This window comes from Anopheles merus, chromosome 2L, assembly GCF_017562075.2.
Source record: "Anopheles merus strain MAF chromosome 2L, AmerM5.1, whole genome shotgun sequence".
Taxonomy (NCBI): domain Eukaryota; kingdom Metazoa; phylum Arthropoda; class Insecta; order Diptera; family Culicidae; genus Anopheles; species Anopheles merus.
Genome location: NC_054083.1, coordinates 29,790,948 through 29,817,529, shown reverse-complemented (window position 1 = coordinate 29,817,529; position 26,582 = coordinate 29,790,948). Strand labels below are relative to the sequence as shown.

The window sequence follows — 26,582 nt, the reverse complement described above, 5'->3', positions numbered from 1 at the left end:
TAATAGTTTTTTTTAGCAATTTCCGAACGATGCTGCTTCTGATGTTACGTTGAATTAGCTGAAGAGGTTTGCCAGAATCATTTCCCTATCCCTTGTTGAGAAATGGACGAAAGAAAGGAAAAGGAACACATTCATCGATTGTTGGTAGAACGTAAAAAGATTATATTTATTGCTAGGCATCACCGAATTCGAGGACACTCTTTCGACTCTACTCGGGGCACTCTCTACCTCCTACTGCTATCTATCCCCCCCCCCCCCGAATTGTACCCGAATTGGCGCCAATAGTATTCACGAGGGTACGCTACTTAAGCTCAAAACGAATCGTCTTTTTAAATATATTATAAACCATAATTTCTTTTTAGTCTCCTCCACATCAGACGTGGATGCCCCCTCTTCCCCCTTTCTCCAGCTGCCAATGGATGCAGTGCCCCTGTTCTGGCCTGTTCTGTTTCCCGTGCTTTGGTAGCTCCACGTACGTCATCTCACGCACATGGTGGTGGTGTTGGGTGATTTCCGTTCCGTCGTTTTTTTGCATTTTGCTTTTAAAATCACACTATTACACAATGTACTACTACTGAACGGAAATCGTTTCTAAAATATAGCTGTATCATAATGTCTGCATGATACACGTTGCGCATTCTAATCTTCACTGAACAGAACTGTTGACTGTTGACTAATGAGTTAGTATGCGCTTCGCGATGCACAGTTTAAGGATGTGGGTTAAATAAAGTAATAAAAAAAACATCTTAGGGAAAATACACACATACAAGCACGTCAACACACGCACGCACACACACACACCATCAATCGCACAATCACTGCCCGGTGCGGTGTACAACAGAGTTCGGGCAGGTGGGTAATAATCCGTTGTGAGATCTGCTTTGTCTAGCAAACGGGCGGGGGATGGAGTGTCGCGAACGATTCAAACACGTCGCCCAAAATACGAATACTACAAAACACAAAAAAAAACATTTACCTAACTATCGATTAATTGCACAGCGGAAACGGCCAGGCGTATAGGGTGAGTGTGCGTCTAGGGCCACTAGTAATGCATTCGAATTTCGTTTGCATTCCGGCCAGAACTGCTGCACACTGCCTGCCTTTCTACTCCGCTTTCACTATCTCTCCTCTCTCGCAGGTTAATGCTAAAGAGAGCGAGAGAGTATATGTGTGGTGTGGTGCAAAACTAACTTTCAAACCTTCCGGTGGTCCCGTTAGCAGTGCACTAGTAGTATAGGATCCGGGGACGAAGCAACGGGTGAGTGTTTGTTGTCCCGTGCGATCCACTAAACGGCATTATCGTTGATCAGATCGATCGTTCGTGTGTGGAAGCGCAGCTTGGTGCCACTTTTGACCGGCCCATCGATCAGCAGATCGGTCGCAACGCCACACTCCCTGCCCTCCAGCTTGCTCCAGACGGATTTCAGTCTATCTTTTGCCTTTTCGCTCGTCTTTTTCACTACCTTCTTTTTGTCCATCTTGACCGGCGCACAGCCACGCTTCTGTGGAACGGTGGTATCGGTGGTACATTTGCTGTGCAAAAAAGGAAACAAAATAATTTTAAAAAATGTTATAAAAATTGAAACGAATTATGATGGAAAATGTTAAAACCTTTTAAAGTTCTTCGGCAGCATCGGTTTCGGGGCGGCACAGTAGTTGGTCGGATCCTCCGGATGGTAGCCGTAGTCTTCCCCGCGTAACCACCGCTCATAGCACTCGGGCTGGAAGCGGCGCACGAACGTTTCCATCGAAATTTTCACCATATCGGGACGGCAGTTGCACACCGACGCCCGCTTCCCGTACTCGATCCACCGCTCCGTCGCGAAGTTGGTCGATTCCGCACAGTTAAATCCATGGTTAAACCCGGCATGATACCCGTACGGAAAGGTAATCATGATTTCGCCCGGCTCCTGGGTGATCTTGTTGAACGGGATGTTGTTCGCCTTCAGCACCTGCGTGCTGATCAGCGTCATCTTGTGGCGCAGGAACGCTTTGCACTCCTGGTAGTTGGCGGGAAACATGCGCTCCGCCAGCTTCTCCAGCTTGCGACCGTGCTCGGGCGGAATCGCGTACCACGTCTTCGGTGCCCCGAAGTGCAGATAGTTGATGGAGTACAGATCCATATCCTCCGTGTGCCAGGCGAAGGTCGTTTTCCACATGCCAAAGTACAGGTACGCCGTGTTGACGCCTGCAATCGATATGTTGTAGTCCGCGTTCACGTAGTCCAGTATGGTGCCGAGACAGTTGATGTTCCACACCTTCACCTCGGGGTCGGTCAGGCTGCCCGGTACATCCGCGCCGTAGATCGGGGCGACGTACGTTATGTTTTTCCAAAACTTCTTCTCAATATCGGCATAGTCAAAGTGTTTCGGGGTCGCGTGTCTTTCCTCCTTCGTTTTCTCGTAAAACTCCTGCACCGTCATCGCGCGCTTCTGGATGTTGATCTGCTGGTAGGCACCCTGCATACCCGACGCCACCTGCGAGATGGGCGTGCGGATGTTGATGTTAATGTTTTTAATATCGTATCCCTGCTTGCGCGGGACCCATTCCGGTGGCGGGACGACCTACAAAGCAAACAAAAATATTAAACAAAACAGTTCATGGGTACGCTGCGAATGAGTGTGTAAACACAGGCGGACTGCAGGCTCACCTTCACCAGACCCGCCTTGTGAGCTCCCTTCGACTCCATGTAGTCGATGTAGGCCGGAAAGTCCTGGAACTCTTCCCACGTTGGCCGAAAGACCATTATTCTCGGTATGCTCATGGTTGTGGCCGCGGTTCCGCTGTGCCCCTCCTATTGCATCCCCCGGGGAGTGTTTTTCTTTGCACAAACCCACACACAACCTGCTGTTTAGGTTTGCTGTTTCTTCCTCTTCTTGCGTGCGAGGAAGCACTACGACGACAGGCACGGGCAGCAAAGTTGTCCCGCAGCGGGTGAATGCTAGATGCTGGCGAGGTGCGTTTCCTCTACGTTCATTATCTGCAAATGGAAAACTTTGGTCTTACACACTATTTGGGTCACTTTTGCGTATGTTTTATTTGGAAAACTGCTAGCTTTAGGTAGAGCACAAATTTGGTGAGCTGATTTGTTTTTCTATTTTCGCTACAGCTGTCAAAATACTTTCTAGCCTGGCTCGTCTAACCACCTCTTCGGGATTGCGTGGAGGCGTTTAAGGGCTCAGATTCAGGAGTTCAATAAGGGTTGATATAGTTTTAGGGTTCTTTTCTGATTTTTTACAAAACATATTGCGTAAATTTTATCAGTCTGTGTTAGTATAGCTCACTTTGTGAGGGTATTTGTTTGAGTAAAAGTACATTTTGACACATTTTGACAACTTAATCACTCTCCTAACTCTAGCAACTTTTCAAATCATCACCAGCACAGTGGGAAAGTGTCACGTGGCACGTGAAAGTTATTTTGAATTGAATTTCAGCAGCTTTCTAATGTTCTTCAGTTCTATTTGATTTGCATTGTTCAATTTATTTACCTGCTTGCCATAGTTTAAATTAAAGTTTTAATTAAATTAAAATTAAATAATAGTCGTTAAAGCATCTTCCAAAAAACATCCTGTGAGATTTGACTTCAAATCTCTGACAAAACATGATTGCGAGCTACAAATGTTATGCATTAAGTGGATCGTCGTTTATCCGGGTAAGGCTGCGCTCTGGCACCAATCGAACACGACATCCGACTCGAACAAACCCATATAATCATATGGAGGTGCACTGTCAGACACAAACAAACAAACAAGACAAACATGTCAAATCCCATACATTTTTCATGTTCGATGTCGTGTTCGATTGGTGCTAGAGCGCCGGATAACTTTTATTCGGGTGTCTGTTCATCCGTGCTGTTGAGAAATGATAGTTCAATACAAATGTCACTTTGTGTGCTGAGGAGGATATTTAAAAAAACGGTTATCAGAGCTTATTGTCACAACAAAAAACACTATGGCACATGGCACATTTCAAATATTATCATTGGAAAAAAGATGAAGTTAATAAACTGGCTTTTACCGAAACATAATAAACTTTTTAAAAAGATCAGGAATTTGTGATAAAATATATACATTTACTCATCATCCGTGTTATTCGAGTATCCGGGCGAGGTCGAGTCCCTATGAGCCCGGATAAAAGGGGCCCCACTGTATATCACAATAAGTTCTGTTCCGTTTCGCAAGGACTTGCACATAAGATGTTTGCGCATACCAACTTAAGAAAAGACAAGTTTTTTCACCCTTTTTTCAACCATTCATACCCGGTTCGTTAGACAGCATTTCAAAATAACATCACAATTTCAACTTCAATTTCTCTCCACCCCTCATCCAATGCAAACAAACGATTCTAATGAGCAATGCAAGTGCAACTGCGTACTTGCGCCCGAGCCGTATCAGGCGCACGCGTTTGCGTTCATTGACCACAAAAGCGTCAAGCGAAAAATTTCATAAACACCCTGCCGCCTGCATTGCCCCCTATGCCCAGACCCTACGGTGGTGCCGAGAAACAACATTAACTTTTATCGTGTTAATCCCATTCTTTTTACGACTACTACCCCTCCCACCACAGTTTGGGTGTTACCGAACATGCGTCGCATTCCTTTCTGCCGACATTGGACGTAACGACGGGGCACGGGTGTGAGTACGAGCACGGAGCAATGATACACTTTGATTGAGCAACTCTGTCCACAGGGCGCCAGCCAGCCATCTGTTGGAATGATTAAGCGGTTCCGAGCGGTTCTAGGATTGATCTTAGATTGATCGCGATGTGCCCATGAGCAAAGGCACTGTTGCGCCCTTTTTATTGCGATCTCATCTTGACCGTGTGTGGCTTTGAACGCACAAGGCCGGTTGCGGGAGTTGCCCAAGGTTATGGTCGCAGGTTTACGATCAAGGGCCCTCAACTGGGCTACTGGGATGCTGGTGAGCATTTGCCGCATGTGTGTTTTTGAGATGAAAATCTAGCATCTAGCGCAATGCGTTACACAGAGTAGGCCAATGTTTATTGTCAGTATCATTGGATCGGAGGGACAGAACACTTGTATATGATGAAGTTATTACTTACCCGATACGAATGTGACATACGGGAGATAATTCATTTAACAGACAGTGTGGTCAATCGACCCGATCCCGAGGATCGGATGCTCCCTATTGAAGTTTTCTCTTTCTGCCTAAAAGCAACCTTCCCGATCTTCGAACGGATAGTCCGAAACAAGCAAAAAAATCACCAGCGTTTGATGTTTGATCAATCTAACCCCTCGAAGATCACAGGCAGCGTGATACACTTCATTAATGAAGACGAACACGTTCTCAAACGCCTGTATCACGCTTTGGTCTTTCCTTTCGGCAGAGGAAAAGAACGAGAGCAAGAAAGAGAGCGAGAGCATCAGCGATCGAGAGTATTAGAGTGTTTGAGAGCAGCAACGTTCTGTTGCGACCGTTGAGAATTAAGATCGCGTTAGTACCGCGGACAGACTGGTCCCGACGTTCAGTTGCTAAACGGCGATCGAGCGCGTTGGAATGCGCGGCTAATTGTTGTAGTCCGTCTGAAGCGTGTTTATTTGTGCAATTTTTTTTTATCATTCCTTACCCATCCAAGAGCGACCGGGGTACGCTAGAACGGAACGGAATTTTTCGAAGAAAGTGACGCACGCGAACGTTTCCGCGACAAGATAGCTAATCACGAAAGTGCAGAACAGAACGCAACAAGTGCAAGAACAAAAAACCCGTGACAAAATAGTAGTGCGCAAAGTTCTTAGTATTGGATTGTACTTTTTTTATTTTGCTTTATGCATTTTGCTCTTGCACCCAAGCTAATGTGTCCAATCGGTTGTTAAAACTTATTGTGTGGAGAGCAGCATTATCTGACGAAACCAATTAGCTCGGTGCATGCTGCCGCGTCATGACGGCGGAAACGTTGAAACCATTTCTCAATCTACCGAACGCGACGGCCGGGGATCTGAAGGCGCACTGTGCGCAAAAGTCCGCCGTCAAGCGCGGCCTGCTTGCGCTCGGATGCATTCTGGCAGCGACCCTTTGCTGCGCGCTCATCGGTGTGCAGGTATGTACGTTTATCAGCTTCCAGTGATGTGTGGCGGAGGGGGGCAGCCGATAAGCTCGTACTTAAAGTGTCTTTTCAACCATATATCAGGCAAGCGTTTTCCGCTAATGATGATTTCATTCGCGTTGTTTATTTTTGCTGTACATGTAAGAGAATCCGTGCTAAAAGCAAAAATAGAACCGTGCGGGATTATAGCTGACGGTGGGCGGTGTGTGTTTTGTGTGTGCCGGGATGTTTATGAAATAATTATGCGGTAATTAATATTAATGCCTTGTGTTATGACATTCGGTCGCACTATCTACACAAGTCATGTGAGATTCGGTTGTTTTGTAATGCTAAAGCCACAGCAAACAGGTGAAGGCTAGAGCTGTAATTCGAAAGACGGACTAACTAGCCCGACTGTCTTTATTGTATCACTCCTAGTGACAGTGTACCTTTGCTTGGTGTCATGTATATTTTGGGAATAAATCCGAACTGTGTGACAATATGACGTTATATTGAATCTGAATTAAAATCATAACCAGAGCCAGATCCTACTTCGTGATCTTTCTAGCGATCGGATTAGCTACTCTGCTTGAGTTGGCTGTTCTTATGATGTTGAGCATGCGATTCGCTGACATCAGACCTCATTTTGTCCTCCCCAAACATTTGTCTATTTCATAATTTAAAAACTTCTTACAAAAGCTTTTTGCAGCCTAGCCAGATTCCATGTCCTTCAGACAAAACATTTGGTATTTGCCTTCTTCGTAGAGCAGTCCGAAGATTAACCCGCCTGTTTAGTTACATCTTGTTCTTGGCGTAAGGACCTATGAGTTCAGGCCGGCCTATACAGGCTTTAGAGACTTATTAGTTCCCACGCAGCCGGATGTAGTCAGCCCTTGCTACGGAAGAATGATCCATATGAGATTTGATCCCAAGACGGGCATGTTGTTTAGTTACGCGAGTTGACCACTGAACTCCCTCGTTTAGTTTAGGTTTTCCTTTTAATACAGCTTTAATATGGCTCCAAAAAGCTCTATGGAACCTTTTGAAGTTGTATTCCTACTTTTTTTAGGAATCATTAGTGAAGGTTGGCCAGAGTAGATAGTGGGTAAAGAACTTTGAGTACTTCTTGAGTAATTTTTCACATAAAAAAGCTTATTTCCATTTTTATATTCTTCTTTTTTTTGTAACACAACAACCGTTATCGGTCATGGCCTGTCTGTTCCACTACCAATGGGCTTGGTTATCAGTAATTGATTGATGATTGCCCATAGCAGGATAGTCCATCTGTCCGCGTATGAGAAACACGGACTTTTAGCAAGCTTGAACCCATTACAGGCCTGTTGTTAAGTCGTACGAGTGCATGACTGTACTACGAGTCCAGCTCAACGTCAATTTCGTTCCATTGCATCGGTTCCTTTACCATTAAAAGCCAGCTGCCCTAATTGGAGCATCGTTTATTCCACTCGATTTGATGTATGAAATGGTCCGTCGGTATGCTTCTCCCAGCGACAATGCTCACTTTTACTGACCTTGGAATCTTTTAACCTTTCCCTCCCACAGATCTGGCACTTGAACAAGACGGCCGCACTGCAGCGGGAAGTCGATGACCTGAAGCAGCAACTGTACCTACGGGCTCGCGAATTCAACGAATACGAGGTAAGCGCATCGCCGCGATCTTAATAATCTACGTACGGTTCCTGCGGCTGCCGATGCGTCCTAATCCAACCGACAGACAGCCACTGTCTGTCTAAATGGTACTTTAATCAAAACCGATGGATATTCTGACCACAAAAACGGTCAGATTACATAAAAACCCCCAGGGTGGCACGGTTCTGCAATACGCTGGATAACACACAATAAAACACACGAACAAGACACGCTTCCAGCACGGGTGTCTGGGAATGGGTAGCCATGGCGCCGGCAAACCACTTGTAGCGTGCGTTTGGCGCGTGGGCGCAACACTGTGCGACGATGTCCATTAAATTAAGCCTCTCCGGCCCGAAATGTCACACTCCAACGGCCTGGACAGCGAGACACTCGCTCCCAGAATTGGGGATGATAATATGCCACAACCCCCCCCCTCTCTCCAGAGCAGCAACGATCGCAGCGTGATCTATTTATGATGGTTTTTGGGTCCGACCTGTCGGTATATGGGCACGATTTTACTGGTTGTCCGAAGTTGTAATGACCTTTCCAACTTTGGCATCCACAGCCTATTGCCTATTTCTGGGCTACCACCCTTCATTGTCACATGCTTTGGGGGGCCTTTCATAATAACAGCCGGTGCCTGTGCCGAAATGAGAAACTTCTGGCATGAAATTGAATTTCCGTTCCGTTCCTGCATACAATTGGCGGTGAAATTAAGCAGGAGCGTTCCATCTCGTTCCCTCGCTGCGGGTGTTGCATACACGGACCGGGGTTTGAGCTGACAAGTATCACATTTCCTGCGGGTTTCCGGCCAGTCACGGCGACCCAGCGCCACCCAGTGATCGTCCCAAAACGATATCACCAAATCGTCATTCATTAAGTGTGCTATTCATCCCAAATCCAAACACACAAAACCAAAACCTCCACCGCGCACGGTCTCCGGTCTTTGATGGTGGTGGTGGTTCTGGTGCAAAAGGTTGAGGTGGAAATGATTTTATGAACTGCACATGACAGGTTAGGTTGTTTTTTCTCCTCTTGTTGGTCCCGTTTAGATGCAAACAAGTGTGTTTGCTGATCAGCAGCGAGTATTAGATGTTTAGATAAATCTTTCCACTGCTGCAGCAAACTTCTTGTCGTGCTTTAAAAGCGGACGCCTTTCGTGATGACCTTTTCCCGTTTTGGGGGAAGTGATGATATGACGTCATTGGATGCTGTGATGCTGTGTTCATAATGATTTCATCGAAAAAAAACACACACAAATACACATATTTCGTAGCTTTCGCTGGTTGGACAACTTAAAACTATGTTTGCGGGCAGGATGAAAGAGTGTGGAAGAAGCGGCAGAAATTTTGGTATTGGAGAAACTTGGAGGTGAAACTTATTCTCAGACCCCACACTAATATTGGAAAATTAGACCAAGGTGGACCGGGCAAAGGTCATTCCAATTCCAGGGAAAAGGCATCATAACGGGGTGTTGGACAGCATTATTGTATCCTTGAATTTTCTCAACACAGATGATTAATCATTAGATGTTCGTAAAATGATGTCAAGGTTTAAATAAAATGTGAAACATATGAAATGGAATGTTTTACACATGGATATTGTAGCTATCGCTAAGCTGTTTTGAAGCTCTTTCTACAACAAGATCGTTTGTTTCACTACGTAAATGAGAATAATATACTCAGTAGCTTCCATTTCCATGTTATTATTTTGTTTATGTTTTAGGAACCTTCGAAAACACAGGGTACATTCCCCTGCATTAACAATGTTAAATAACAACGTCTAAAAAGCAGGAAATTTAAAGTATGTTCTTGAAAATTGAGCCGCACAAGGATAGCGCAAAATTTATTTCCAGACGTACAATAATCCAACACAATTCCAGTTAGTTCCAGCTTTGGGTATCGAGAATCGCGCCTGAAACTATGGAAATCTTCTTCTATGGCACAACAACCGTTGTCGGTCAAGGCCTGCCTGTACCCACTGGTGAAGTGAGCTTGGCTTTCTTTGACTTATTGTTACCATTGCAGGATAGTCAGTCCTATGTATGGGGGCACGGTCTATTCGGAGCTTGAACCCATGTCGGGTATGTTGTTAAGTCGTCGGAGTTGACAACTGTACCACCAGACCGGCCCTGCATGCAATTCTACTGAGTTTTATTCTGGTTGGAAGTTTCCTGTTAATTTACATTTTTGTATGTACTTGATCAATTTAATATGAATTATGAAACATTTTTAAGCAACAAAAAAACCAAAACAAACAAAAAATTATACCCAAATATCACCGTAATCACCCACATTCAAACAAACGTGCTGTACGACGAATGAATTACGATTAAAGCATACGACAATGTTGTTTGATGCCATACATTGCATCGAATCAAAAACATACTAATTACCTGTAAAACAACCGACCGCAATACATTCAATACCATACAAGCTACTTCTTTTTTTGCGCGAAACGTGTCACGCAGCACCCAAATCAAACGCGGTCGATATTGCGGTTTTAAGTAAACAACAGCCCGATCCCGCTCGAACGAGCAGCCCGTGCGACTGTATACCCCGTGCTACAACGTCTGCTAATTAAAATCGGTCTTTATTTGCCCTTTTCCATGGTGCTGCTGGTGCATCGTCAACGACGTTTGCACACTGGATGCTGGCACAACAGTGAATGGAAATACCAATTGCGTTCGGTGCTGGTTGTGATGGTTGGCCATTGCGGGTGCATCGTCCCGAAGCGAATCTATTTCTGTTGCCTTGCCGTTTAAATAGAGCAAGGAATAAGGTGTAAAGGTACAAGGTGCATTTAACTGCATTTTATTGCATTCTTGAAAATGCTGTCACCTACCGTTAAACGTTCGGTGTGAACTTTCTTTCCGCTTGATGGCAACGGCACAGGCAGCAAAACAAGACTTCATTTCGTTGAACCTGTCGAACCATCACTCTCATCACTCTAACGATGCCGATGATGCCTAATGCGATACTTTTGCCTTCTGCCCTCCCTCCTCCATCTGCCAAGATGCCAAAGAGTGTCCGTTTGTAACGAGTTCGGCTACCGTTAATGGCTACCGAATCGTAGTACACATGAACCTGCCACCCACACGGCTGGGAAATGGGAAGCGCACGCCATGCACGATTTGCGTCACCGTGTGACGGCGTATAGCTCCCTACTGCTCACTGGGAGGTACTGTGCGCGATGCGCGTTTGTCCTTGACTTTGACCAACCTCGAAGAACGGTTTTTCTTTACAGCAGGGACGTACCACACAGCGTCTACCGTTTTATTACCTTTCCCGATGCAGCTGGTGGTCATAACGGTAGGTGGGTCATAAATTTGACATCATAAATATCCCCCCTGCTGTGGCTTAAACACAACGCCATTTTTTGAGAATGACAAAATGTTTTGCACATGTTCCCTTTTCGGATCGCGGAACAAGTTCTTGTGAACCACGCTCGTAGAATTGCACACAATTACCCTTTTGCGCTTGTTTTACATCCTCAGCACGCAAGCAGAGTGTAGTTTCTAGATAATCTGCCCCTAACCGATGCTCACAAACGAACCGTCATTCTATTGATTCGTAATGCCTCAGCAAGCAGCCAAAGAACTGTCCAAACGATACGAAGCTTCCCATCGTCACGCTATCAGCAACATCAGGGATTGGTCAATACAACCTTTCACCCCCGAACCGTGCACGACAAGTGATGAAACGCATTTAGCCAGCCTTTGATCTGTGTGTCTGCTGTGCCATCAGCAACACTACTGGTACGGAAACTGGCCGCTTCGTCCAATCCAACTACGATGGATGGGGAGTTGCAGGGCGCCACCGGTTTGTTGATTGTCGTTATTGACAGTTCGTTTGTGTGATTCGTTCTTAGGGGTTCCCATCCGTACTCCCAGTACGTACGGGTTCTGCCTTTCGGTCCATTCTGTTAGGATGCAACACTCTACAAACTGGGCAGTACCAAATAATGAACCGCAAATAGGTCGGGGCTTGTGTCGAGGCACATGGAGTCTAGCCTTCCGGCTACAGGATAGTGCGTAAGAATGTTCCTCTGCAAATCACCATCGTTCACCAGACTTGCACCGCTCCTGTCGTTATGGAACATTAAACAAGCGGCCACCCTGGGTTACCATGGTCCAGCTCGTCAACTTTGACTAATTGGCATTCAATGCTGACATTTATGTGGAGTGTGTGCACTTACTGGGAAAATGATAGAACCTAATGGAATACTCGTGTTAGCTCGCTGGAACTGTAATGCTGTCGATACTGGTTTAAATTGGATAATGCGTTGATATAGACAACCTAGTTACAGCAAAGATGGATTACCGAGCAATGGAATTGTGTTATTCCTATTCCCTAATTATGAAACATTCCCTTTTTTAATTGGTTTAAACATTAATCCCTAAGTTTATTAAATCTTTTGCTTCTATTTTACACCCCTAAGCTGTTATGCACTATACACGGAACAGCTTAAATAGAGTATTTTTTCGGCAAGGCTCAATTCCACCTGCTTCTAAAGCACATCAAATAAGTATGAATTTATTGTTTCTGCTTTATCCACCAATAAATCTGGGGGGTCAGAAATCACTCCATTCGGCAAGGACTTGACCCGTAAATTGCGCGTGAGCTACGGCTTATGCTCGGAACAACCCACCAGCGCTCCATCAGCTCCATAATTCACCACCAAATGTCGGATATGGAAATCAGTCCACAAGTCTTTAGGTCACGGATATTCAATCACACCCGTGGGGCCAAATATGGTCCCTTACCGTCTAACCGCCATGGCGGTCTTTTATTGTTTGGTTCGGTTTGTTGGCGAACAGGTACCACCGGATCTGGCATTGATTTATAGCGCTTCCCATGTCGTCTGCTCTCGGGCTCTAATTCGCCCTCCACCCTCCCCCCCCCCCTGAAGCTGCTCTGCATCAGTACGGGAGGCTCGCATAGACACAGAAGAATGAAGCAAAAGCGACCACAAAAAGGCGCGTCCTCTAGCGCGGGGGGAGCAACCGATGCGGGTCGCAAACGTGACACGGCGGGCCTTGCTCTTGGAATCGGGTTGCGATCCGATCGGGTGCGATAGCGGCACTCAAGGCGTGAAATTATTGACACGCGTACCGCTGGCGTCTTGCTGGTCGTTCAGCATCTCAAGCTCAGCACGCACACACGCTATCGTTGCACCTTCTTGGCAGTGTTAATCATCGATCGCGGGTCGCGGGTAGGCCTAGCCACAATAAACAACTCACTCGATTCTCGAGAACGCCGTAACGATAACACGCATCACTCCATAACTGGGAGGGAAATGGTTCATTTCAAAGTGTGTTGAACCGATGTAAACAAACTCATCGTAGGCTGATTGTTGGACGGGCGATCTACTTGGCGATTGGTATTTACTGGTGTGATGGTTCGGTCCCGGCCAAAGCCGCCCTGTTTATCATATGTTTGCCACACGATCATCTGCGCCGCGCGGGGTTTTTATTAATGTTTATTTTTATCCTCAGGAGTGTACGTCCGATTAAGGATAGGGATAGGCGGATAGGCAAGGGGAGGAAGTTATGAATGATTTGTGACTATTTTTATCCCTCATACGGTGTAACGCAAGCAGCAGAAACATTTTATAAGATCATTTCACTCTGAATTCAACGCGCGATCGAAACATTGACTCACACTTGAGATCGTGTGCGCGTTTGAGCAAAGGGAACGGAAACGTTTGCTGCAGTATTCAATTAATTCAAACAATTTAATTTAATTGCATACACTGCACCGTTGATTGCACGAGCACTCAGGCTATGAGGCATTTCTTTTTGTAAACTGCAAAGAAACAAACAATGCCGCCCGTGTAAATGATGATTAATTTGATCTATTTCGCTTTCTGGTTGGCATCGCCTGGCAGCGAAACATCTGCAACGGTGTTGCATCGTGCGAGCCCGCTGAAACACGCACACACACACAGAAGCACAAACATAAATAACTGCCAGGCGCCACTCGGGTTGACAGGCAGCAGCGATTCGTAAACAAATTTGAAAACTCGTCCCAAAAACACCATCTCTCTGGGGCTGGGAAGTAAAGTGTGATCTTTTGCTGCGCGGAACAGGGAAGTGTTGACATTTTGGCACGGTTCACACCATGTTCTGCCCGAAACCATGGCAACAGAAGGCTAGATCTTCACGAACAATCGACTTTACACAAGGCGTCAGGCGCTGCCGAATGTCAAACGATCGTATCAAATCTAACATGCAAAAGCGGCATCTTTTTTTTTCTTATGCGCGTCACACAAGCTTAGTTAACTTTCTCTGCCCACGCGGCGAAGATGATAAAACAAACCCTCGCTCCCCACATTCCCTACACAGCCATACACATTTTTAATCGGCAAAACGGGAGAACCCAACGACCCAGCGAAAACGAACCATTAAATGGGAAGATTTATCGCCGCTTCTATCGCTTTTCGGTTTGCCGCCGTTTGTACTCGCATGTTGGCTTGTTGGTACGCAAACATGGAAGCGTACTACCACTACCAAGGCAGCAGCAGCAGCAGCAGCAGTGAAATGTGAAGCAGGGCAGTGTATCGTAAGTTTGATGTCTTATTTTTAAACTCTTCTAGCGAGGAAATACGATGATTAGCGAGAACGGGAGATGCAGACGCGGGGGACATGGACGAAGCATCTTGTTGACGCTGGTCAATGAGTGTTGCTGTTTTGTTGTTTCTTCTACACTTTCCCCCCGTTCCCGCTGCAAGACTGGTGCAAGATGCTGGCGAAGCCGCAAAATCCTCAAATAAAATTGATGGTCATGGTCGCTTTGTTTGAAGATTTTTAATTGTTATGGTAGTTTTTATTCGCCCAAACCGCCCAACTACCTGCGGGGTCAGGTCCATCAGTGTCAGGATCGGTTCGAGGACTGACTCATTAGCAGGTGGCGGGGAGGGTAAAGTTATCGTTACCGATGGACCTTTTAATCGTGCGGCGAAATTAGGACTCATCCTTTGGCAGCCCTAACACGCTCGGTGGAGAGGAGTTTAATTCGTCAAATAAACAACGCACACACTTTAGTTTGAATGATGAAAACATGAGTTTGGGACCGTATCGTAAATACAAAAACACGATGTTTTATGTTCAAGCATAAATTAGGGTTGCGCTTAGGGTCGCTTTCTTCAAGGGCCGTATAGATGGTTGTGTGGTTCGATTTTATTCAACTCAACGTTGCCCATGACTCACTGTAATTTGTGGGGAACATTTTACGCAGAAAGTATGGATTTTTGGTACAGAATTAAATGTGGTTTGAAGCTGATTTTATTCATAATGGACACAACACATTGAATTTGATTCATTTCAAATTATTTTGGTTTATCCATACATACTTATACTGATTTAATTTACAGTGTTTGCTCACTACATTCAATATCAACAATATAAACAATATAATAAATTAACAAATACAATTGAATAAACAACAATATTCAATATAAAAATATCAACATTTTGGAAAAGATTTTTTCGCTCTTAAGTTGCAAGCATCAAAATGAATTAAATTTTATTTGCTTTTGCTTCTCCAACACTCCCTTCCACAAGCTATCAGCTCAAGCAGGATAATCAATTAAAATTCCTTCCAGCGCGCAAAAGTGCCATCTGCCGAAACATATCCCGCCACGAGAACGCGAACCATCTAAAAGCATAATAAAAACTTCCGACGACGCCACCCATTTTTGGCGGCTTTCATTCTCAAGTATGTCTCGCTATCCCGATAGTCTCGACGCCATTCGCTCGATTTGTGCAAAAACTAAATAAAAAAAAACACACACAGCACATAAACAGCGCCGCACATAGCACGAAATTCCCTTACTTATGAGCCAGCTCAGCACAGCGAGCGTAAAGCAAAACACTCTGCCACGATTAATTTGATCTTATGCTTGAGCTTCCGCATCTTTGCCGGCGTATCGGAACAGACACGTTCGATCGGCAATAGTCAGTCGTTCCACTATCTTTCTTTCTGGCGTGGGATGAAAACTTTACGCTCCGTACAAATAGCAACAAAAACACTGAAAACGTAAAGAATTTTAGGCCAACATAGTTTGCCAACAGTGAGTTCGTTGAGACAGGTCGTTGAGTTCATTAGACGGTGGCAGGTGGTGGTTATGGCTGGAACGAACGCGAGCAATACAAAACCCCGTACCATGCCATGCCAGTTCATTGAGGGTAGGGTGGAAAATATTTTCGAAGTATTTTTAGCCGTCAGACGCGCTCCATTTTCCGCCAAAGTCTGATCCCGCTGGATCAAGCGTTAATTAGTGGACCGGTGCTTTGTAGTTTCGATCGCAATCAGCACCGGGCAGCCGTTTTGGCAGGCCTGAAATGAGAAGGGGGCAAATGACGCAGATGTGACCGTGGACCGGGGCGAGCGACAATCTCACACGGGTACGGGTGCCGTTTTCGTTTGAAGCACATTTTATAATTTGCACCACGATCATCATTTGCAGAATGATTAATGCGGCGAGTGGGTGGTTCGCTACCGGCTGGTCAGCCGGCAGCTTGCCAGTAAAGTGCTTCACCATATGAACTTGTGCGTTTCACTTTCCAATTCCACTCCTCGAGGGATGGGAAGCACCAAAGGAAAGGGAAATGGAGGGTCATGTTTATTAGCCGACGGAAGCAAAACAAGGGGAACGGGGAAAGAGCGTGAAAAATTAAATCTACCGAATGAATTAATGTCGCGCGTGTCATTTATCACGCCGCTAATACATGTGGCGCATAGTTGACGCCAAAGAATGATCTACAGTCGCTACAGTGATGTATATGCACGATGGAGGCGCTCTGAATGGGCCGAACGGTTCACCGACGACCGGGCGACCCTGCCCGACAAGGTGGTTCCTGTGGTTCGAGCGCTGGGCAGCGCATAGTTGTTGGTTTGTTTGTTTGTTGTTGAACGGTGCGAGGCCATATACTTCTCCGTAGGGAACCGATCCTACCTCGAATTACGGTGTGCTGACGTACATATGCAAGCGTAGGTAAAAGAGTGTCTTTTCTTTTTTTATTACAAATCATCTTGCGAATGCGACGGAAGATTGATAGGAGTGTTAAAATGTGTGAATTTGCTCCTGTCCGGCAGCCGAATTTATTGAAATCGCTGTGTGTGATCATGTTTCAGGGTGTAAAAATACGCTCGAACAAAACGGCGGGTATAACCGCTCTACGGCTGATAAGCTGCAGATAATTTATCGAAATACTGTGGACAAACGGTTTTTAACGGTCAGCGGCGGTTGTAAATCACACCCGACCCCGTTTGGCATTTCGATGAGCAGCTCTCTCTCTGTGGAGGAATGTTTGATGTTTTCATTTAAGAGAATTTGCCTCCGTATTCTAGGCATTTTCTGTCTTCTGTTTGCATGCGATCAAAAACACATATTCGAAAAAGATTTCAAAGTTAGTATAAATTTAAACCAAATGTCAAACCACTTAATGTAACCCATATGTCAAACATCAGCTCACCAACACTCTTAAGTATGCAATCCGTACGTCATCAACGAATCACCTGCCCGCCCGTATTATGCTCGGCCTGCTACGATACCTTCTGTGCTCTGTCGTAAGAGCAAAGCTACATCCACGTAGAACGGCCATGATTTACATAGTAAATTTGATATTTTTAAAAGCTCCCCACGCAGGGACGCACACATCAACAGAGAACGCTTTGCGTAATGATTTGCTTGAAGTCAGGTAAATGGAGACCTTTTCTTTGTTTTTGTCTCATGATGTGCAAACCTTTCTTACCCGCAAGCCACAAAAGCGAAAGGGAACTAAGATTCTACAGAACTCCTTTTCCTTTTCTTCGGAAAGGAAGGCATTCCCCTAAAAAAAAGAGTTTCACTGTCACTGGCTCAATCGAGTTTTGGGGAAGGGTGAAACTTTTAATGAACTCTACCTTAATGGGGCCAACCCTGGGGAAGGTTAAGGGCTGATTTAACGAGAATTGTTATCCCTTTGTGCAGCGATTGGTTGGGAGTTGTTATCGGCAAATCACACTCATAATCACTTCTGTCTCTCATCGCAGTTCGACAACGAGCTGTTCGACGGGCATGATGAGTACGTGTACGAACCGGACCTGGATCCGGATATGGTCGAGGATGGCCACCGGCGCGAAACGGAAATGAACGAGAGTGGTTTGTCCAGCAGCGGCATGCACGAAGAGGACGAAGACTTCGAGGGCAGCGAGGAAGTGGGCGAGGAGGAGGAGCAGGAGGAACGGGAAAACCTTGGCCTCGAGGAGCTGAAGGAAACGAACGAGGACGTCCAAGACGGCGAAGAGGACGACGGTGTACTGATTGACGACAGTGTCGACATGAGTGTGTCGGCGCCAGCGGCCGGTGGCAAGCGCCGAGCACGGTCCATTTCCGGTGTGACCCGGCAGGGCGTACCGATTGTCGACGAGCCGTATGTACCGCGCCGGAACCGCACTCGGCATCCGCACCGGATCTTTGAGCAGCTGCGCCAGCGGCCGGAAGAGCTGGTCACACCACCGACGTCGGGCGAGATGTTCCGCTGGGATGTGGAAAATCGGTAAGTGACGCCTCAAGTGTTTTGGTTGATTGGTGTGCTAATGATTGTGTTTTGCAGCAAAACACACACCGCCTCCCACAGCCAGCAGTCGTACGGGTCGATCAGCATAAGACCGTACCAGCACGAGATGCATCAACTTCGGGAACATCACAGCACCACCACGCCGATGCCCGTGTCGTACGGTTCACATTCCGGTGTGAGGCACCACTCACGCAATGAGGTAATGAATAGGGATCCTGTTTTGACTTTTAACTTCCCACTAATAAGCTCTCCCTTGCTTCGCGCTAGCTGAACGCTGGAAATCCGACTAAACCGCCGGCACAGATACTGAACCGCATGAGCCGCGTTCAGGCAACGGGCGAAAACATGCGAAAGCAGCTCCAGCAGCAGCAGCATCAGCAGCAGCGATTCCCCAAAGTGGTGGGAAATCCTGGAACGCAGAAGGTAAGCGGATCGGTTACCCAGCCCGCAGTTCATTTTACAATGTTGTTCGAGCTAACCTTTTCTTGCACCCGCATCCAAACACCAGGAGATCGTAATGGCACCAGAGTCACGTGTTCGGTTGCGGCAACGCAAAGCCGGAGCCGTCCAGGGCGGAGCCGAGCCCGTCGCCAAGGGGCTGCATCTGGTAAAGCAATCGCCGAACGGTGTTTCCCACCGGAACGTGCGCCATCGTGATTGGACCGCGAAGGACAATGTTAGCAAGCAGGCCCTCCTGTCCCAGACGACCTTTGCGTTCGACGGCGAGCAGCTTACCATCAACGAGCCCGGCCTGTACTACCTTTACGCTCAGGTGAGTCGAACGTACGGGCAATGATGGATACGCGGGATTCCGGGAAGTGTTGTCGTTCGCGTGACACTTTTCACTGGAACCGAGCACTGCGACGACCTCGGCATCGATGGGAGGAGATATAGATTTTTTTTTAGAGAAAATGGAAGACTACATTCTTTGCAAAGCGGAAAACTAACCAGGGCTGTGCCCTTCGGTGGTTGTGTATGTTCGGAGAAGGTACAAATTATTTAGGAGTTTTGCATCTAAAATCGTTTTCTAACACTGTCGCCTATTCTCGGAAATATTTTATTTAGTTATTCGGTAAATTCTTCCAAGAAGCCTAATAATATATTTAGATTATGAAGGACTTGCGATTCAATCTAGAGCTTTATAAATTCAAACAAAAAACCCAGAAGCTAACGTCGTTTACAGGAAAAAGTCGGACATAAAGTTGCTTGTGATTAAATTTTCAGGAAAAAAAGAGCAAGTTAATTAAGCATTCAGCCATTGAGTTTAGGTTTTTGTGAGAAAAAAATATTTACCGGGAAAATTTGAGTTGCACATTTTTCTTCATGGACACAGTAGTAGCCCCAAAAATCCCCAGCTTAGGCCATACTTTTTAAACAGTGTGCAATATTGTTTGCTTCTAAGTAATCAATTTCTAGCGTTGTTACTTGTATAGGCCTGTGACTTATTTATTACCATTGCAGTCCTAAGTATGGGGGCACGGTCGATGACGAGCATGTTGTTAAGTAGAATGAGTTCATGAGACCGGCACATTGTTACATCGTTATAACATTAAAAAAGTCTGAAATTTCATTATATTTTGCGAAAAAAATACTTTTTAATTAAGTTGAACCATCTTTCTATCCGCCTAAAAACGCAATCTAAATTACGATTTAACTAAACTAAATAAGTTTGGAAAGCTTGTATATGCCGGCATGATCACGTAGGTCGTCACGCCGAATAGAAGAATCGCAATTATTCAGCTAGGATTCATTTAAAATTGAACTAAAACAACTCTTATGAGCAAAGAGATTATAATGGCTTACAAGTTGGTACCACCAAGACTTCAATAAAAAAACAAAGAAAAAGAGCAAATTAGTGCCTGAGAGGGAGAAAAATAGATAAACTATCTAAAATGAACAACTTATTTAATAACTGTACGATCTCCACAACATATTTTCCAATTTTTTATACCCATTCCTTCCCTACTTTCAGGTGACGTACGACAACGAGCACGGCAACAACGGCTACAAGGTGATGGTCGGCGGCAAAAAGCATCTCTCCTGCACCGTCCACGTTCAGGGGCAAAACACCAACGCCTGCTTTACGGCGGGTTTGACGGAGATCGAAACCGCCGGCACGACGGTCACGATCGAGGACTTTGACCACGGTCGGCACCACGTCATGTACCCGGAGAAAACGTTCTTCGGCGTGTACAAGGTGGGCCGGCTGCCGCCACACACCGGACCGAACGGGAGACTGCGCCAGGCCCGGAAGGTGCTGCCCTAATGCGGCAGCGGAAACAGGGCGCACAAGGCGATTGTGAAGCGATTGTAAACTTTATGTACTGTATTTCGGCATGTGTACCTGTATGTGTGTGTGTGAGAGAGGATGAAGTTAAAGAAAGAAGAAAGAAGAAGCAGTAGCAGCAAATGGATTAGGAACCAGGCCACACATTGTAACACTTTATTGCAATCGCTACTAGGTGTGGTAGGCAACAGCGCAGTGTAGTAAGCATGTGTAGCCTCTCTATGTATTTATTGTCCCTCTCATCCCGGTGTGTTTGTGGTTGGTTTTCTCCCCTTCTTTATATTACTTCTAAATACTAAAACTCCCTACCAGTAAGCATTCTGTGCTGCATTATAATACTGGCACTGTATCGCCTCATGTTTGCATAGCCCACAATGTACTGCATGTAGTCACATTCGCCTGTTGTTGGTTTGCACTCGGGCCCGTCGGACATGCATAGCTCTCCATCGTCCGGGTTCAATGCAGCCAAAGGAAAGCGAGTTTGTGTGTTAATTTTACAGCACGTGCGTTCGTGCTGAGCAACGGAATCGGCCCTGTTGGCACGGATTGATGCAGCAAAAGTAACGAGGCGTGTGCAATTTGATAGCATAAGTGTAGGGAACCGAACGATCGAGGTTCGAGAAAGATAGATAGAAAAAACGAGTAAAAGCAATAGCACACAAAAAATCTCCTCCTCTCTCTCTCTCTCTCTCTCTTGAGACAGAGTGTCAAAGCTAAAGAAAGAAAAGTGAAGAAAACCCGTTTCCCAAATAAAGATGTACCATTGCAGGAAGCAGAAAGAATGTGTTGCACACTTGAGCGAATCGTCAACTTCAATCGTGTGGAAGGAGGATGCAAAAAATAAAACCAAGACACGACAGATAGGGTTGATAACTCGATGGGCGATAGCGGCGATCCAAATATTCGTCGTTTGGTAGCCTGCCGCTCGTTTACGGGGGGCCTTCTTGCCTCCTTCCCTTGGGTTGGATTCCGGTTGGGAAAGTTTTTCGCATTCCAGCACGCGCAACGAAACCGGAAAATGTACGGTACCGGGGGGGGGAGGGGGACGCGTGATGGTGCGTCCATCCAACCCAAGAATGTGAACTGTGACGGCACTCGTGACAACGCAGTGCGACAGACACGGAACGAACAAGACAACGACCAGAAAAGCTTAACGATGCATGTCAGCAAGAATGGCACCACGGACCGGGAATGACCCGGCACACGGGCGATGACACACATATTAAACGCACGGGGCCACGGGCGTTATGATGCCGTGTCACCCGTTTTTTTTCCTCCCCCGGTACAATCACGCCCGACACTTAATGCTCGGCGAGCTGGCAAAAAGGATTGGAGGGTTGAGCGACGAATTTACGACGATTTTTGGTATGAATTTCTAGAAGGTGTCAACGTGCGCAACGTGGTAATGTCTGACAGGCGGGAGCCAAAGCCCACCGTGCTTTCTGTCTGCCCCTTAACGAACTTAACTCATCTGAAGCACCGTTTTGCATATCCTTATTAAAGCGGCTGCTTCAGTTCTTGGGTAGACCGAAAGCGATTGGAAATATTAATTCTATTACCGCTTCATTCATAACAAACACTCTTCACGGGGCTTCTCTGCTTCATTATAAGAAGGGAAAGTGTGCAATGTTCTGGGCATCCTTTGAGCCATACATCTTCTGTGTTTTTTTCTTCCTAGTTTTCTGTGAAAAAGCTCCTTTTCATAGAGATCTTCCATCGCCCCGAAAACCTCCCCTTCACACGTCGTCCGTCGGGGCGTGCTCGTAGTGGAGCATATTTTAGCATACCCAAGCTCCAACCCCATCCGTGCGGCCCTTATCGTTTGCCGGGTGATTATCATATCCCACCCACGCTGATGCTGACGCTGGCAGAAATAATAAAAATGCCTCATCCCGCAGCCAGGAACGGCCGCACGGCGAAAAGCGCCCCAACTTTATGCTTTACGACAAGCAGCGCAGCTCGCTCACGTCGGTCATGAAGCGCACACACACACGCGACAATGTCTTCTCGGTGTCTTTCTTTGCATTCAACTTTGTTTTTCTCACGATGTAACACGGTGTAGCGAGCAATCATAAAAGGAGGCGGTGAAAATGAAGCTCTAAAGGGCATATCAAAATTGGTGTAGCGATGTAGCCGGCTCGTAACCGTCCACAGCCGAGGGAGCACGGGAGACGCATTAGTGCGTAATGAAATGGGAAAAGGGGAAAGCGTTCTGACAGGTGGTGGTGACGGATCGGGCGCGCCATATTTCACGCGCGCATCATGGCTAGAGCGAGGTGGTTGAAATAAAACCAACGAAACTGGTGAATGTCTCTCGGCTCTCGTGATACAGTACGCCATGGTGTGCGGCAGATTGAAGTTCTTGCGAACTTTGTAAGCTTCGAGGGTTTCGACGAAGGATTATGGTCCTGGATGTGCGTTTGCTGTGGTGATGTATTTTTTTTTTGTTGAGCATTTGCTCTTGCGCCTTCGCGTAACATCCATCGCAGTGAAAGCTTTAGCGAAGGCGTGCAACAAGCGAAACATACAGATTGTTCATTGTTTGCTGCGTTTATGCCATCTGTACCTTGGTTGCACTTCGCTCTTCACCAAAAAAAAAACAAAACATTTTAATCTTGTTTAATTCAAAGCAAGTACGGTTAGCATCATTTCAAATACAGAACATTAACAAATAGGGAAAGGTAGGTAAAGAGAGACACGTTAAGGAAAATGGTAAAAATCTGGAGATTTATAAATACAGTGACCATGAAAATGTGTCAACATTATGTCACACTCATGTTTTATCAGAAAATGTGTTAAAAAATTTGACGTTTCTATAGATTTTATGTTTTTTTGCGAATTAAAAACTTTAATTAGGAATTGTAAGCACCATTTCTAACGCCTCGTAGAATTCAGAGCCTATAGCATTATTGGAATATTTTGCACTTATAGCGGACGTTGCTCCAGCTTACAGAAATTACTTCACCTTACAAAAATTACTATTGAGGTGAAATAACTATTACTACGAGGTGAAATAAATCAACAATTTCGCTGCCCTTCTTTCCCTACGACAAAGTGTCCGTCCCCTAAGAAGTTCACTCTACCCTCCGTAATCCGTAATGCTCTTCCCAGAAGGGCTCTATCTGAAAACAACTTTCCTCCACTACTCCAAGGACTAATTACTTACAAAAATATCTTCGCCTTCCAAAAAAACCTGTATCTGCACTGAAATGCTGCGATACATTTCGCACGAGTAAATTTTATACATAACAGCTTCGCTTAGTACCGCAAAAGCTTCACTTTCCCCACGAGGTTACTATGGTTATGCACCGCCAACTAAATGCTTTTCTCTGTCCATCATCATGGGCGGAAGATTAATATCAAAACCGGAAAGAATACTCTGGAAAAAGAGAAACCTTACGTAGTTGTCATAGCAATTCAATCCCGCAAAGGTGGCATTTACTTAGAAAAAATCACCTTCAAAAGTCAACTATAACGAGTGTCACTTCCTTCTCTCGAGTGTGATGGTCCTCTGGTACAAATGGGTTTTGGGAGAATCACTGGTAAACTGGTGTGTTAAGTGAGTTAATATTTTGTGTGAAAATGTAGTGGTACATTAGGGGACTTCTTCAAATGGCAAAGCATGATGCTCTCAACAGTTGATTAAATACATTTTTTTACCATTATATTGGGCTTCAAACCATAGAACACTGCTACATAAAAATACCCATTACACGAGTTTCTTTTCACTTGTGTGTGGCACTTCAAAAACGTTGCAGACCTTCGCCACCGAAAGGCAATATTGTTTTGCCTGCCGGCCGCAACACCAGAACGACCAACACACTCAACGCACCCAGCGTCAAAAGCTATTCCCACCGAGCCCGCCATCAGCGTGGTCTAAGAGGGAAGGCAATTTTTCAACCATTGCTCAGCCGGGCAGCGCATTAACGCACCACAATGGACCACCAACAACTGGCCAACCGGAACAGGAATAACAGCTTCCACCTTCGCATCCGTACACACTCACACTCAGCCACCCAGGTAGCACATCCTGCGATCCAGTGTCGGAGGTCGAAGATTAATGGCCCCTACGGCTGTGTGAAGAAGGCACCGGCAGTGTGCTACTGTAACGCTGTAGCGAGCGTTCAAGTGCGTTCATTATTGATTTCACTTCGCAAGAGGGACACAGACGACAGCACGAAGTGACCACCGTTACGCCCGGTTGGGCTTCCGACCCGGCGCTTTCTCTGCTCCCACAAAAGTCTTTTGGAAGTCCAGCTTACACAACAACACACAAACAAAAACGGACACAGATTCCCGGGGATGAATAAATATGGATGAGCTAAGTGGATCGAAAGTTCCACACCACCACACCCGACACATGATGGTGAGTTTTCGGACGTCCAAATGCGGAATCGAATGCTTATACTTGATTGGCTCCAGCCAACAATTGCTCAAGGTTGGGGACGTTAATCTGAAGCGAGGCATTATCGGAGGACGAACTTTCATCGATAAAAGCGAAACAGCTTCCGGCTAATTATCGAACGCTTAAAAATAGTTCACTTACTTCTCGAGATCAATTCCACGAAACAAGCGTTGGTTTTTTTGTGCTTTGTTTTTTGCATCCCAAACTGATGATCTATTTCCTTTCAGGGACATTGTTTCCACAAGTTTCCGTTCTAAGTGTATTGCGCATACAGATGCGTCCTGCCAGACCGTAGGCATTTCGCTGGAAAGACGTTTCTGCAATGATCAGAATTAACTTTTTAGTATTAGTATTAGTATCGCTTGCTTAACCAGTTTGAAAGGAGGACATTTCGTTTCATCGTTCCCAGTACTCGGCAAACCATTTCATCTTGTCGCAGAGCTTTTTTGTTTCCATTTTTGGCTGGTTTGCGCTTGGCCTTCTGTGAATTCTGCGAACTGCCATTGGTACACTGGTAATAGAAGCAAAACTTTCCGATAATCAGTTTTAAACCGTACCGTACCCGTTGCTGCTGGGCATGAATTTTTCGTTTGGCTTGAATTTAATATTTATAAGACAAAAAGAACACGGCGGTGGTTAGCAGCGGAACAACCAATTCAAACCGTCAGTCTCCGTTTGACATTTTTGGTTTGCTTTCCTGATTGTGATTCGATTGTATTCGAGATGGTGTGTTTATCTTTAATTAGAAGAAGCTGATTCCCGGGGAGCGGAAAATACTTTTCCTTCATTTGTAATGTGTTTTGCTCTATTGGTTTCAAATATAATTTCATTTCATTTCGATACTCAAACTTTGATGTAATTAAGCTTTTGATTCGGATTTATATCTGTCTTCACATATAATAAAAAACGCATGAAAAAGGTGCATTTTATAGGCCATACTAACATACCTTCGAGGTTTTCTAATTAAAAGGTAAAATACCCTCATCTCCCGGGAATAGAGCACGCACCGCGATCAATCAAGCTAATTGATCATTCAAGTGCGTTCTCTCAGCAATCATGCTAACCATTCTGCATTGAAAAAGGCACACAGCAAAAAGCCGTGGAATTGCTAGGCTTCACAACAATATAAAAGACCAAAGCAAAGAAACCCCTGGCTTGGCTTGGCGAACGTCATCGTTCATCAGCATAATCCTGCCTTACCTTTTAAATTAATGTCCCCGGCGCTCTCAGTGCCGCACTCGAGCAGCGGCGGGAGCGGTGGGTGTATGATATCGGTATTTACGGGACCGTACTGGGAGGGCGTAACATTCCTGCACATACTTTACGCTATTTTCGACGGCAAATACTTTCCTCCAGAATATCTCACGGGGGGCGTACCAAGACGCGCGTGACGCGCTTTTCTATGGACGAATGGAGACGCCAGGTGCTTCTTAACACGCAGCACGCCATCAAATCGGTCGTTAAAGAGAGAAAGCAAAGCAACGAGCAGTTCACAAAACAAAACAAAAAAGAAAACCCGCTAACGGTAACATACACTCACCAACGTAATCCAACGGTCGGCAAGTCGAACGCGTCGGCACTGTGTATGGTTGATGTTGTGAAATTAATTCAATTATTTCATACCATTCTCTTCCGGC

At 45.7% G+C, this 26,582-nt stretch overlaps 3 protein-coding genes across 3 annotated transcripts; 1 reads left to right on the top strand and 2 right to left on the bottom strand.

Moving 5' to 3' along the window:
• Window positions 1-534: 534 nt before the first annotated feature.
• Window positions 535-3,106, bottom strand: LOC121592630 (probable lysine-specific demethylase 4A). Its single transcript, XM_041914260.1, has 3 exons — window positions 2,651-3,106; window positions 1,612-2,564; window positions 535-1,533 (listed from the first exon to the last, which is right to left on the bottom strand). The coding sequence occupies exons 1-3, from the start codon at window positions 2,762-2,764 to the stop codon at window positions 1,287-1,289; spliced, it is 1,314 nt and encodes a 437-aa protein (XP_041770194.1). The 5' UTR covers window positions 2,765-3,106; the 3' UTR covers window positions 535-1,286.
• Window positions 3,107-5,444: 2,338 nt separating this feature from the next.
• LOC121593017 lies at window positions 5,445-21,326 on the top strand. The gene is made up of 7 exons (XM_041915033.1): window positions 5,445-6,057; window positions 7,603-7,698; window positions 17,727-18,232; window positions 18,290-18,452; window positions 18,521-18,676; window positions 18,762-19,025; window positions 20,226-21,326. Exons 1-7 carry the CDS (start codon window positions 5,899-5,901, stop codon window positions 20,517-20,519), a joined length of 1,638 nt encoding a protein of 545 aa, XP_041770967.1. The 5' UTR covers window positions 5,445-5,898; the 3' UTR covers window positions 20,520-21,326.
• On the bottom strand, window positions 6,056-25,300 carry LOC121593018. Its single transcript, XM_041915034.1, has 2 exons — window positions 25,087-25,300; window positions 6,056-6,218 (listed from the first exon to the last, which is right to left on the bottom strand). The coding sequence occupies exons 1-2, from the start codon at window positions 25,242-25,244 to the stop codon at window positions 6,071-6,073; spliced, it is 306 nt and encodes a 101-aa protein (XP_041770968.1). The 5' UTR covers window positions 25,245-25,300; the 3' UTR covers window positions 6,056-6,070.
• Window positions 25,301-26,582: the final 1,282 nt, after the last annotated feature.

What these genes read in the sequence shown, in the direction of transcription:
- LOC121592630 (XM_041914260.1), bottom strand. Translation starts at nt 2,764, where the DNA reads ATGAGCATACCGAGAATAATGGTCTTTCGGCCAACGTGGGAAGAGTTC. An exon ending in ACAAGGCGGGTCTGGTGAAG is followed by an intron (nt 2,565 to 2,650) that starts GTGAGCCTGCAG and finishes TTTGCTTTGTAG; the next exon opens with GTCGTCCCGCCACCGGAATG. An exon ending in CTGCCGAAGAACTTTAAAAG is followed by an intron (nt 1,534 to 1,611) that starts GTTTTAACATTT and finishes TTTTTTGCACAG; the next exon opens with CAAATGTACCACCGATACCA.
- LOC121593017 (XM_041915033.1), top strand. Translation starts at nt 5,899, where the DNA reads ATGACGGCGGAAACGTTGAAACCATTTCTCAATCTACCGAACGCGACG. An exon ending in GCGAATTCAACGAATACGAG is followed by an intron (nt 7,699 to 17,726) that starts GTAAGCGCATCG and finishes CTCTCATCGCAG; the next exon opens with TTCGACAACGAGCTGTTCGA. An exon ending in TGTACTACCTTTACGCTCAG is followed by an intron (nt 19,026 to 20,225) that starts GTGAGTCGAACG and finishes CCCTACTTTCAG; the next exon opens with GTGACGTACGACAACGAGCA.
- LOC121593018 (XM_041915034.1), bottom strand. Translation starts at nt 25,244, where the DNA reads ATGCCTACGGTCTGGCAGGACGCATCTGTATGCGCAATACACTTAGAA. An exon ending in CGTGGAATTGATCTCGAGAA is followed by an intron (nt 6,219 to 25,086) that starts GTAAGTGAACTA and finishes TTTTGCTTTTAG; the next exon opens with CACGGATTCTCTTACATGTA.